At 33.9% G+C, this 14,258-nt stretch overlaps 3 protein-coding genes across 3 annotated transcripts; 1 reads left to right on the forward strand and 2 right to left on the reverse strand.

Annotated features, from left to right (window-relative positions):
* The first annotated feature begins 6,510 nt into the window (after window positions 1-6,510).
* Window positions 6,511-8,171, forward strand: LOC126661506 (F-box protein CPR1-like). Its single transcript, XM_050355358.1, has 5 exons — window positions 6,511-6,799; window positions 6,876-7,610; window positions 7,744-7,754; window positions 7,855-7,895; window positions 7,982-8,171. Exons 1-5 carry the CDS (start codon window positions 6,511-6,513, stop codon window positions 8,169-8,171), a joined length of 1,266 nt encoding a protein of 421 aa, XP_050211315.1.
* Window positions 8,172-10,763: 2,592 nt separating this feature from the next.
* Window positions 10,764-13,972, reverse strand: LOC126661139 (F-box/kelch-repeat protein At3g06240-like). Its single transcript, XM_050354934.2, has 2 exons — window positions 13,422-13,972; window positions 10,764-12,021 (listed from the first exon to the last, which is right to left on the reverse strand). The coding sequence occupies exon 2, from the start codon at window positions 11,999-12,001 to the stop codon at window positions 10,916-10,918; it is 1,086 nt and encodes a 361-aa protein (XP_050210891.1). The 5' UTR covers window positions 12,002-12,021; window positions 13,422-13,972; the 3' UTR covers window positions 10,764-10,915.
* Window positions 13,185-13,718, reverse strand: LOC126661507 (F-box/kelch-repeat protein At3g06240-like). The gene has a single exon (XM_050355359.1). It carries the CDS (start codon window positions 13,716-13,718, stop codon window positions 13,185-13,187), a length of 534 nt encoding a protein of 177 aa, XP_050211316.1.
* Window positions 13,973-14,258: the final 286 nt, after the last annotated feature.

The raw sequence follows: 14,258 nt of genomic DNA on the forward strand, positions 1-14,258 counted from the left end.
CAGCCCAGGTCATAGTGTCCATGGTCGGCTGAATATGCTGCTGAAACCAATCTTTCGCAGGTCCTTTCAATGACATTTCCACCATAATGATGGTCTGTCTCTCATTAGCTTGCAGGCGTCGAGCATTACGTTCTACTTCTTCGAGGAAATCGAGAGCATCGCCTGTACTGTCAAACTTAGTTGGTTTGAGACGCATATAAGCCAAGACGATATCTCGGTCAGTGAAAGCCACATTACGCAACTGTTGCTGCTGTAGTTGCTCACGATGCATATTCTGCACCTCAGCCTGATTAGCTTGCATAGCCGCAATTCCCGTAAGAAACTGATTCAGATCAAAACCCACAACATTAGGTTGATGGGCTTGCGCTTGCACTCCAGGTGCCTGCGCCTGGGCCTCTTGGCCTCTACCATCACCAGCCGCTTCAGGTGGTAAGTTAAGTCCACCCTGAACAGAAGACTCATCTTGAGCTTCTGGATGGACGTCATGCGCCCCTTCTATAACGTTACGTGCTACAGCGGCAGCTCGCTCTACTTCTTGTCGTTGGTCAGACATCCTGACCAAGACAAACAGCGTTACTTAGCCACATAATCGCATATTATCGCAAACACATACCGTATTAAACGCGCATCTCATCACAAGCGAACACACACGTAAGACAGACTCACATCCTAGAGGGAAAGCTGAAAGTTTGAAAATCAAATGAATACATAACAAAGACAAGACTTGAGTCCTATGTGCTGCAGTAGAATCCTAAGAAAATCAATCACTCTTCTGACATAAGCAATGGTAACTGGACCATGCTCTGATACCAACATTGTCACGACCCAATCTCAGGATCGAGACCGGCGCTAGGGAATGGGAGTGGTTGCTCCGAAACCCGTAGCAAGCCTAAAAACGTAAAATAATTTTTCGCGAAATGTAAACGTCATGCATGACATACATAGACACGTGTCATGCAGAAGCACACATGCCAGGCACACATATCCTCTGGCAGTCACAATATTATATAACGCAGCAAGCGTAAAACACATATACTTTAAAACATTAAAGTTATATTTACAGAAAACTATATATTACAGCTGACTCGCAAAATACTTATCTACTGCAGCTCTAAGAGTAAAGTACTGTTTCTTTACATACTCAAAAATACAGACTTCTGGAAGTAGGATAGAAGTCCGTTGCCTCAAAGCGTCTTTATCCTGAAAGGAAATCTGTGAGGGGTCAGTATATTGGGATATACTGAGTGAGTTCATACATTTACTAATAAGTATTTAAATAAAACATAAAATCGTAATCAATCATATGCAGCCAAGTACAGGATCCGATTGAAACCTTAATCCTCGAACATACTAATAATCAATCGATCAACCCAATCATAAATATCAATTGCGAGTCCAACTCGCTGGTGGCCCAGCCACTAGATACGGGGACTTCCAGGCTACACCGTAGCCGAGTTCACTCTGCGTATCGAAATCATAACCCAATCGTAAATTTCATATTCATCATCAGCTCCCAGCTGAGGCATATCAAAACTGGTGATCACACAGTCCTATTGTCGCCCAATAGGTAGCACGTTCCATCGGATCAATACTGGTTTCAAATCAAGCATATGCAATTCATAAAAAGAATTCGCATCGCAATCATGTAAAACAAACATAAAGCAATATAAAATATTTGCTTAAATAAATACTTTAAAAGCAAATCGTATAAACTCACAGAAAACGCTTATCCAAAAATACGTCGGGGCTTTAGAAACGTCAAGCTTCCCGAGCTCCTGGTCCAGCTGCTTCTTGCCTCGCTGGATCTAAAACAATTTCAAAACATTTGACTCACATCAGAATCCTATTCTAAGATTGACTCTAGACTCGAGACACGACAAGACACAAAACATAAGCCGTCGTGCTTCAAACGTAATCTTTTCCGATAAACGAATCATTCTTCTCTCATCTCTTACTATTTCTCAGTTCAATTTTCAATAGAGAATATAGGTTTTCTCAATGAAACCAATTGATATCCATAAACTAACTCATCCCAAACAACTAGTCATAATTTACTCGTTTTACGTCCGAATCTCGCATTTTCGGAGTCCGGGAGTCGATATCGGGATGGGGAATCATCAAATTAGGTTTTTAGGGTCATTCCCCTTCAAAGGAGGGGTGGTGCACGTCGTGCACCCCCCTTGTGCACGTCATGCACCTTGGGTGCACGTCGTGCACCTCACTGGTGCACGTCGTGCCCCTGCACGACGTGCACTGATGTTGTGCACGTCGTGCACCTTCGTGGGCACGACCCAGGCCGCTGAAAACAGCCCTCCCGACGTGCTAAAACCTTCCCGAGCCATTAGATTCATCAAAACATCAATCAAGCTAGTCGGAAACACGCGAAAACGATAGAAAACGAGTTCAAAACGATTAAACGATTCGATACTATAAAAACCTATCGTTTAACTCGATATATCACCAAAATCACTAACCCAAATACCGAAACGACAAGCTTACCTTTTTCCCCACCACGATACGAAGAAATCGAGACGAAAAACTCGCAAAACGGATCAAGAACGGCGATCGAGCGACGGAAACGGTGAGAACGGCGAGAGAATGAAAAAGGGTCTGATGAAGGTTCTGTATCATTCCTTCATCTGAAGGAAACTTATATATATAATGGTCAATTTGCAACTTGGTCTTTGAAACTTTTCAAATGTTGCAATTTAGTCCAAAACCTATCCGCGTCCAAAATTTAAACGGTCCCCGATTGACTCGAAACTTTTACCACTAATACTATAAATTATTTCGCGGACTTTGGCGAAATAATTTCCGTCACGGGATTTATAATATATTTTATATTAATTTCTGAAGTTAAATCCTTAAATCCCGCTAACTAACTTATTAAAATTTATTCTAAATTCCCGATATAATTAAATTAAATTCTCCTTAATTTAATTTATCGGAAATCACGACACGTGGCACGACGTAATTATCTTAAAATATTTTGGGGTATTACACCAACCACTAAATAATAGACGCATGACACACTTAAAAGAAAAAATAACATGTTAAACAGTTGTCAATAGCTGTAAAAACGCGTCACAACGCGTGTCAGAAAAGCGTGTCAGGTATGCATCGGCGCGTGTCAGCATATTAAAATATTTAAAGAAGTATCTTTTATGTATTATTTACATATCTTTTATGTGTCAGCATATATCAGAATTATTTAAAGAAGTAACATATTTGCAACATTTCAGTTTTTATGATTTTATTTGGTCAATTAATCAACCAGTTTCACTAATTAGGTAATTGTACTAAATTTTTATTATTGGATAAATATGTTTCAGGTTTCCAAAAATCGAGAAACTTAGATTAGTTGAGGATGTGGTTTTGTCATAATGGGTTCTTTAAATAGGGATATTTAAATTACTTTTGTTCACTGAAAATAACGTATCGGCGATGTATCTACAATGTATCAATTTCTTCCAATTTATTTGTTGCAAATATTTATTATGAGTTGGAGACTGATTCTATAAGTTATAATAAATGGTGTATCTATGATGTATCAGCAATGTATCAATATTGTATATATAGTGTATCACTGGTCTATCGAATATGTATACATAATAACATGTACATAAAAACTGAAACAGCTTAAGTTTTAGTTAGATTAAAAATTTAAGACAAATCAAGCAATATGGTTTTAATAAGAGCATATGATTTCAAAAATTATATTCTATGGTGTATCTACAATTTTTTTTGTTAAAGTAATAAAAAGATATAAATATGTATCTATAATATATCAGTTGTGTATCTATGATGTATCGGCGATTTATCTACAATGTGTTAGTGGTGTATATACGATGTATTATTGATGTATCCAATATATATATATATATATATATATATATATATAAAATAAATTGAACAAATAACTATATAATTTCTTCATTAAATTTATCATCAGTTGAAGTTAATTTTACACATATGAGTTTATATCAAAAATGTAAATATATATATTTTTCTAATTTACATAACAAATTAAATCTCAAAAATAATTCGAATACATTTCAGAAACAAATCATGTACATTTTAAAAACATTTCAAATACATCTAGAAAACATCACAGATACGTTTCAGAACTAGCTCAGCTACATTCTTCAAAATAAAGAAAGTAGACTAAACTTTTTGCAAAAAATATTAATGAAACCATCAAACTGCAGAATAGAAGAGCCAAAATCAGTAAGCAAAAATAGATTAATAAATCTAACATAATACATACAAAGATATAAAAAAATACATTTCATATACATCTAATGAACAAATTAAATACATCTGAAAAATAATGTAGATGTGTCGTAGAATTTCTAAAGAATCATAATATTCTAGATCGATGCCGGTGCATTGTGCGGGAAAAATTAAATGAAGTTTTATATTTATATAGATATTTTTAAAATTTAACAATTTCAATATATGCAATATTATTTTTTGGAGCCTTATATAATATACTAATTGAATTAGTTGATAAAAGATAAAAAAATCAATTAAATTTATTCATTTAATGTAACTAAATAAAATTTTATATTTAGGTATTTGAAGTGAAATAAAATTTATTGGTTTGTTTCGGATTAATTTTTTGATCCACTGTATATATATATATTAAACCGGTGTGGTGTGCATGGTGATTAGAAAAATAAACAAATTATGCAATCATAACATGGGATGATGTATTCAATGAGGATTATATATGCACTCAATCTCATGGAAATCTTGCTTATAAATAGTGCCTCACTTTGATAAAAAAAATAATCCTAAGCTTCTTTCATTTCCACAATTAATCAGCATGGCTGTGTCTTTATCTTCCACAATGCTCATCATTTTCTTTTCTGTTTTTGTTCTCGCCGCACGGGCAGTGCCCGAACAAGTGTCGATGCTGGACACGGAACTGAACGACGCTACTAGGCTTGGAGAATATTTTAAAGTAGCAACTCTACCTGTACAGGAGACCACTGATTACATAAAATGGGAGGGTCAATGTTTTCGGAAAAACGGTGCTTATATGAATAGGTCGCCTAACAGATTCAAGGCTTCATATAGGATTATACTTTATGTAAAGACACAATTATCTCGTTCAAGTCCTACTTTAATCAGTTATAGAAATTGCTAGTTTTGTTTGGTTATCTTACTAAGTAAGAGTTGTTTTAATTTCTTTTTAGTTCCATCCCATAATTTTGCTGTATTTTTTGCAGAATAAAGATTCGGCAGGGCCATTCTGTTCAGATTCTTATTCATTTAGAGCAGGAGACAAAGTTTTAAAGGAAGAAACATTTTATGTCACTCAGATAGGACGTGTTTTTTTTATTAATGTCTTACTCTCAGATAAGGCAACTATAAATGAAGTAAGTTTTCTTTTTTCAATCATAATCAAACACTTAATCACACCATTTCTGAATTTGAATATAATATATCTTTGTTTATTGAAATCAGTTGGAAACAAACGGACTTGGCGTTTACATTGACGAAAAAAACAGCCTTCTCGAACAGGTGGTGGAGACAATATGAAAATGGGAAGACAGACCAAAGTGGGCTTTGTATGCTTATGTTTAAGTTATGTTCTGTTGTTTAAAGTTATTGTGAGTGTTGTCTGAATAAAACAAAATTCTTACGTGTTTATAGACATGGGAATTTTGTTCCTACTTGTCCCACTTAATTAATGTGATGGTTTTGTGATTTTAGCTCAATCTTGGCATCTCAGAGTGCTCCTTTGCTATTTTTTTTACTTTATATTGGTATATAAATATTTCATAAAATACAAGATTACGTTCATTTTAAAGTTGTAAAGACACTGTAACAGTAGGGAATGCTACTAACTCCGTATGGTGCTTTTGCAAGAAAAGATATCCCAAATGTAACATGCCTTGTTACATATCTTGTTGTTTCTAATACAACTTCTCACTTTCTAAATTTCAAAATTAATTATAAATATACAACTTTTCTTCGTTAGTTCATTGTAAACTCTTATACTAATACACACTAACAATTTAATCTATTAATTAGGATGAAATTTTATGTAAATCATTTAAGATTCTTTTTTTATGAATTTAATATGTATTAAAAAGTTTACGCACACTTTTTTGGTAAATGATGATTTTAATAGCACATCCACAAGATAATAATATCGATTGAAGCAAATGGCAGGGATATCAGGTGGCTGCGGCGTGATTTAGGCTTTAATCAGATAATGATCACAATTGAAGGGATTTTTATGACCAAAAGCATTTGAGAAGAAACAATAATTAGCATGCAAGGTTAACTTGTTCTTGGGAGAAAACAGTTTTGAGTTCCAAGACACTCAACTACTTGGCTTTAATTACTACTATTATTTTAATTAATCTAATAACATACAATTGAAACTCCATTTTCATTTCAATCTCACTTCATTACAACTCCAACAAAACCTCACAACTCCCCAACAAAACCCTTCTCTGAATTCTTGTGTTGCTGTTCATACAAAAGTGAAGAACAATGTCAGATCATCTCTCTGAAGAAGTAGTAGCTGAAATCTTGAAGAGACTATCAGTCAAATCTCTATTGAAATGCACAAGTGTCTGCAAATCATGGTACTCTCTAATCTCAAACCCTAGTTTCATTTCCCTTCACATAGCTCACACCACTCAAGTCAACAAACTCTACTTCCTTGTCAAGAAGAACCTAACATATCCTATGAAACCACACTTTGTATTGCATAGTGATAATGAGTCCTTTAGCGAGTTTAAACAACTGGGTGACTATGGAAATGATGTAGACGTAGCCGGTTCATGTCATGGTTTGGTTTGTTTGTCTGATGGAATGAATAATCGTCTGATTGTATGGAACCCGGCAAATTGGAGAGTTTATTACAACTTCTTTACGAGAGCATTGCAACGGAACTATTTTCTTTACTGGATTTGGGTTTGATAGTAAGAACAATGCCTACAAAGTCGTGAGGATTGCTTATATAGGTAAGGTTTTTAAACCGTTCGGAATCATCCAAGTACCGTTTGTCGAGATTTTTGAACTTAGCTCCAATGCTTGGAGGATCATTACTGTCAAGAATCTAAATTATGTTCTTTATGATACTGATTCTTTTGCTTATTTGAATGGTGCTGTTCATTGGGTAGCACAAATATACGGTGGGGTTGGTAGAAAAATGATGATAGCTTCCTTTGATTTGAGCAGCGAAATATTTGAAGAGTTAACGCTCCCTCATGCCTTAGTTGACTCAAGTGACCCTAGTGTTACTTTATCGGTGTACCACCAATCATTAGCTCTGATACACTATGAAGAACCGATATTTTATGACGAGTCTTGCATGAGTTTTACAAAATGTTGTATTTGGGTGATGAAAGAGTATGGTGCAGCAGAATCTTGGACTAAACTATTTAACATAAATTTACCAAATCCTGGAGGTTTGATGAGGGTGCTAAGCTTTCAACACCATGGTGGAATTCTTATTGAGGATGGTAATAGCGAGATAGCTTCTTATGACCCCAAGACACAAAGGGTCACGCCTCTTTGCTTCCATGGATACATCTTCGAAGTGCATTCCTACATGGAGAGCCTTCTTTTACTCAAGAACAGAACCGGTTAGAAGGTCATAGCAAGAATAGAAGTGTAAGACTGGACCCGAGCTATCAATTCGTAACATGCTTTGCTCAAGTAGGTTTAACTTTATATATTTATGTCTTTTGTTTTTGCTGATCATGACACTATAAACAGCTAAATTAACTGTCTTTTTGATGAATATAATGATACCTATATAACTGAAAATTTAGTATCATTGATTCATGTTATGGCTTGATCTATGTACTGTCTTAATGAAAATTACAGTCTGTCTATTTATTTGAGGGTGTGTGTGAAATGACTGCAATGTGATTATTGTCCATCTATTATGATTTTAAAAATGATACTACTCTTTTCTGCAAGTTGATGATGGTTCTAGATCATATTCATGTAGGAGACTATTGGTTGTTTCACAATTAAAAAATTTACTGTCCATGGCTTTGGTTCTCATTCTTGCTGGAATGAGCAATTTAAATGAGCAATTAAAAGAAATGACGGTTCTTGATGCATTAGTCCTCTCTGAAATTCTCTATTCATTTACCGTGTATGGCGGATCACTTGCTACATATATTATAGAAATTTGATAAGCAGAAGAAATGATGGTTATAGGGTGAATTTGTTCTTTTGAAAATTGAATATATTTGGTTGAGAACAATCTTGGAACAGTGTAATTAAGGGAGAATCAGCTTTGGTACATATATGCACACTCTGTTTCTCATCAGTAACGTCTATGAGACGAGCAACAAAAACATTACAGATTAGCTACATAGCATGGCTTATTCTCTGCATCCTTCTTTATCCCTACATGATAATTCAGAAATCAACAATGCATTCTTGACATGGAACGATATATGAAAGCAGTGAGCTATTCTGTTTCAGGTAATTCATTTTCAAACTACTATTGTCTAAACTTTTTTCATCCTTCTTTCAGGGGTTCACTGCTTATGTTCATATCTACTATTCTCACTTTTATGGCTACTGGTGTCTTTTGTTGAGGAAATGATGGTACTTCTTCCTCAAAATTTGTTTCTATCTGAGCTCGATTAATGATTAATTAGTCAACGAATTCATTTCATACTAAGGTATGTTCAAGTACTATTGTATTTTAAATATTCATTTTTTCCTTTTTATTAATGAACTCGAGATATCATAGTTCCGGAGATGACTTCAATACTAGTTTAGCTTATGTAACCAAACTGAATAATTGAACCAAACCAACAAATTTTGTTTGATGAAGAGAAGCCATGATAGTTTCCAGAATCAATGTCTTGTTCTAACAAGAAGATCAATTTGTAATGCATTCTCTTTGGCATTTGAATTTGATTTTGTTTGAATGGTATCCTCAACAGATTTTGGGAGAGCATGCGTTCTTAAATGATAATTTCAAAGTGGATTGCAACCGATGAAAAAGTTACCGCCGCTGCTAGTGTTGCCTCCTTGTCTGTCCAAATCCATCCTTGATTTGAGTAAGCAGTCATCGGCTAAAAGGTGGCGCTGTTGGTCACGGTGGAGGAGCTGGAGGAGTTGATATTATTAGTGAAGAAGCACATAGAGAAAGTTTTTAGTTTTATGTGAACATTTTTTACTTATTTTTTCAGTCACATCAAATAATAAAATTTTAATTTTTGTGAACATTTTTTACTTATTTTTTCAGTCACATCAAATAATAAAATTTTAATTTCTAATGCCATGTCAGTTTTGTGGTCCACAAACGGAAAAATAAATAGGGAACTTATTACAAAATTATTAGAACTAATATAATATATTTTTAGATTAATGAAAGTAAAATCAAAAATATTCCTATGGATTTTAATTTATTTAAGACTAGTCAATTTAATATATTGAATTTCAGCTGGTGATGCATAACTTCGATATACTAAAAACATAAAACCGATTTGATTAACTAACATCAACTATAAAACATCTGAACACAATTGAATGGCTCAATTGATAAGTACAAATTTTAAAATGGTAAAATATGTACCAAAAATAAAAAAAAAACAACCAAGTTGATTTTTCAGCTTTGTTACAATTCATTAAAGCAATCAAACACACCTTTAACAAAATCACAAACAAATTCAAATTTCCACATATTACATGAAGAACAAATAGATGTAGTGTTTCAGCAACTCACCACTACTCATCTGAAACAGAATTTTATCATTTCTTCTAAAGCTTAGAACCCAAACTAGCCCTCCATAGTCTTTGCATACAAAAACTACATCGTTTGCTTCAACCATACTCATTCAACAACCAAATGCAACAATTCTCATATTACCAGAAACTCCATGAAAACAATACCACAAATTATCAAAAACTAGATATCACAGACACGGATACGAAGAAACGGTACACTTGTATAGAGCAAAACGGCGTTATTTTGAGGTTTCCTACGTTAAAATTGAAATTTCATGTCCGAAACGTCAAATGTCTGACACGTTTTTGCAACGTAAAACGTTGATTTAGTGATGACTAATACAGCCAAAACAGATATTAAGAAATCCACGGTTATGCTAGTTAAGCCAGACACCAACACTCAAGTAAGTAGCAGACCTTAAACCATAAACTTGGTCAAAAGGTTAAAGAATGCTAAAATAATAAAAAAGAAGTCAAAGATTTAATGAGATAGTTGATGGACTGAAAGTTTACAATAATCCTAATTATACCAAACAACTATCACTGATTTTATACACTTCTCAATCTCAAGAGGGTCAAAATGGAATCAAAGACTAGAATATATTGGACAACCTGAAGGCACGATGAATATAATTGTAGGACAATTATTTAATACGATGGTACATCAGAATGGCTACCAACAAAGCAAAAATGCACGGCAAATCTGCTACACACAGCATAAAATCAGATTCATCTTCTTCAGTTGATACCATAAATTAGTCTTAAATGGCTTCAAAGCTAACTGAACAAAAACTAATTAAATTGAACAGCTATCTGCTCCATTACCGGATGGCAGAGGAAGCGGCAAATTGACAATGAAGTTGTAGAAGATGAAGTGCAAGGCTCTGGAATAGGGTGGATCAGCCAGAAGGAGGGGCAAGGTCAACAAGTACTGTTGCGATTATTTTCCGAAAAAAGGTTAGTTTTTTACGAAAACTCCTTTAGTGTACTTTGCGATTATTTCTCACATTAGCTATATTTGTTCCGCACACACAAGACAATCCCAAATTTCAGTTACATAAATATCATAAAGTTCATCAAAAGGACTTATGCTGGTTTCAGTTTCGTGATCAAAGAAAGCAATAGTAAAATAACAAAAATAGATACAATTAATAGCAGTATATTTTCAGACTAGACTGCTGAGAATTCAGTCTTACTCTTCTAACCTTTTTCCCTTGACTAAAACAAGAGTCTCCACGTAAGAATACACATGGAAGACACGTCCATGGACTCCAAGAGGGGTGACCCTTTGTGTCTCGGGGTCATAAGAAGCTAACTCGTCATCACGATTCTCAACAAGAATGCCACCATTTCCTTGAAAGCTTACTACCGGCTTGAGGCCTCCATGATCTTTAAAATCTAAGGTAACTTGTTTAGTCCAAGATTCCGCTTCGCCATACTCTTTCATGACCCAAATCGAACATTTTGAGCTAGAAGTGTTCCATGTCCAATCTTCATAGTGTATTGCAGCCAATGATTGGCAGTACACGGTTAAAGAAATATAACTGTTGTCTATTGTAGCTAGCATATGAGGGAGCATCATCTCTTGAAATGCTTCGTTGCTCAAATCAAACGTTGCTATCGTTTTTTTCCTGCCATTGTGTCTTTTTGTAAACCAATGAAAAACACCATTCCAATGAACACGAGAACCACGAAAATCATAATGTAGATTCTTAATGGGAATGGTCTTCCAAGAATCGGAGCCAGGCTGAAAAATCTCAGCAACTGGTGGAGAAGCTGTATCATCTCTCAAAGAGAAAACAATCCTCACTACTTTGTAGGCATTGTTCTTTCTATCAAACCCAAATCCAAGAAAGTCATAAAGCCCTTTGCAAATCCCAATTAAAGAAGTTGCAATAAACTCTCCAGTTGCTGGGTTCCACACTGTCACCCGCTTAAATTTTCTATCAAACAAACAAACCAATCCATTACATGAACCAACTACCCAAATATCATTTCCACACTCATTAAATGAAGGCAAATCGAGCTGTTTATACTCGCTAAACGAGTCATCATCACAGTGCAGCACAAATTGTGGTGTCTTAGAATAACAGTACTTCTTGACAAGTGATAATGTTTTGTTGGATTCAGTAGTGTGAGCTAAGTGAAGAGAAATGAAAATAGGGTTTGTGATGAGAGCATACCATGATCTGCACACACATTTGAATTTCAATAGAGACTTGACTGGCAGTCTCTTCAAGATTTCAGCCACCACTTCTTCACAGAGATGATCTGACATTCTTCTTCTCTGTTTTCTTCCTGAACGAAAAATAGAATGATCAAGTGATCAACAAAAGAGACCATTGACCAAGTTAGTATAGTTTTTCTTTTCTTAATTAATAAGGCGTTTACTTGGACTCAAAAGCCAAAAACCTCAAGGATTTTAGATTTTTATTAGTTAAATTGGTGTTTGAACCAGTTTAATTTTCCATGTATTTTATCCATTTTTAATACATCACAATTATAATTTTTTTATATTATCTTATTAAACGTGTATTATTTATTGTTATTATTTTAGAGATGTGGATTACTCATACTATTTTATAAGAATATAACAAAAAAATAAAGATGAATTTGTAAAAAATTAGAATATGAATTGTGGTTTTTAAAATTTTGTGAAAATAAAAAAATATGAATAATTGCTTTGCGGCAGGTGGAAAATTAAAAAATATTGGGTTAATTAGATCGGTTGTAATAATCCGGATTATCTAAATCACAAACCGAAATTAATTTTTTTAAAGTCGAACCGACAAAATCCAAATATAATATTAAACTGAACCAACCGAATGTAATCTGTTCGGTCGCTAACATCGGTTCAATGAAATGTTTTCTCCCTCCTACTTAAATAAAAATTGAATGTAATAGCCTTGAACACATTTGCTATCACTGCAATCTTTAAAAATCGAAAGTTGCTATTGCAAAGTGAAGAAAAGAGAGACTTGTAATTAAAATCTCTGGCTGAAATGGTTTAATGGCACAAAAGATAATATAACAGGTGGTGTAAAAATAACATTGTAAAGACTTAAATAACATTTTCTGTAAATTTCTCGAGATAAAAATGGAACAAACCAAACTTTAACTATTATTTATGACTACTGATATGGATCAGACTAGTAACATGGTTTAATATGTTTTTAACACAGAATAGCAAAAAGAAAAGTTAAGAAATAGTACAAATACAAATACTAAATAATACTAAAGAGATAAACAATGAAATTAGCAATCACTTAAATTAAGAAATCCATGGTTTGCAACAGTCATGCTCCATAAGCCAATGGACAGGACACCACAGCATATAAAACTATTTTAAATTGCCACATATTACATAATAAACAGATAATTCTGCTTGGCTAAACTGGTGATCCGAGTAAGCCAAGACTTTCGACGTAATTATGCACTTTAAAATAGTTTCGACAAATAAGTTATAACTTATTGAGTCTCAAATCAAATGAAGAGATCATCTTGTCCGTGCCATTGTGAATTATTGCAAACCAATGAAAAACACCATTTAACTCAACAAGAGATCCGAAATCATCATCAGCAATATAATCATAATCTCGATTCTTAATGGCAACAGTCTTCCAAGAATAGGAGCTAAGTTGAAAAATTTTAGCAATTGCTGAATAAGTTTTATGAGCAAAAGGAAAAACAATTCTCACCACTTTGTAGTCATTATTCTTTCTATCAAACCCGAATCCGAGGATGTCATACGACACAGTGCAAATCTTCCTTAAAGATGGTGTAATAAACTCTCCAATTGCAGGGTTCCATAAAATCAGGCTATCCTTAATTTCATCAAACAAACAAACCAAACCATTACATGATCCAACTATCCTCACATAACTTCCACACTCATAAAATGAAGGCGAATCGAGCTGTCTATACTCGCTAAACGAGTCATTATCACAGTGCACCACAAATTCTGGTTTCGTAAAATCGAGTTGATTATACTTCATAACAAGTGAGAAGGTTTTGTTGGATTCAGCGGTGTGAGCTAAGTGAAGAGAAATGAAATTAGGGTTTGTGATTAGAGCGTACCATGATTTGCAAACACATTTGAATTTCAATAAATGGCAGAATTAGAGAAACCATACATACCCACAAACAAGCATAACGAATTTTCTTACGAAAAGAGAGTGAATTTTAGAATCAAAGAGACTAAGTTGGGAAAAGGTGCAGTAAAACTTTGCCGTTTTGCTCCCATAACTATTATTTCTTGAACTTATAACAAAAAAAGGTAGTATAAAATAAGGGTTCCACCTCCTTTTTAATTACATTTTTATATTCTAAAATCATCAATTTCATCTAAATTCAATTGTTGTCATAATTTTCACTTCATATGATGTTTTTACCCAAAATAAAGTAATTTAAAAAAATTAAATTCAGAGTACAGTTATTTTTTTCCCCTCAAAAAAATTTCAAGTATTTTTTTCATCTTTTTTGACTAAATCTTAATTAGTCCTAAATTAATTTAATTTTTAATTTATTTAACTATA

Source organism: Mercurialis annua, linkage group LG8 (genome assembly GCF_937616625.2).
Source record: "Mercurialis annua linkage group LG8, ddMerAnnu1.2, whole genome shotgun sequence".
Lineage (NCBI taxonomy): Eukaryota > Viridiplantae > Streptophyta > Magnoliopsida > Malpighiales > Euphorbiaceae > Mercurialis > Mercurialis annua.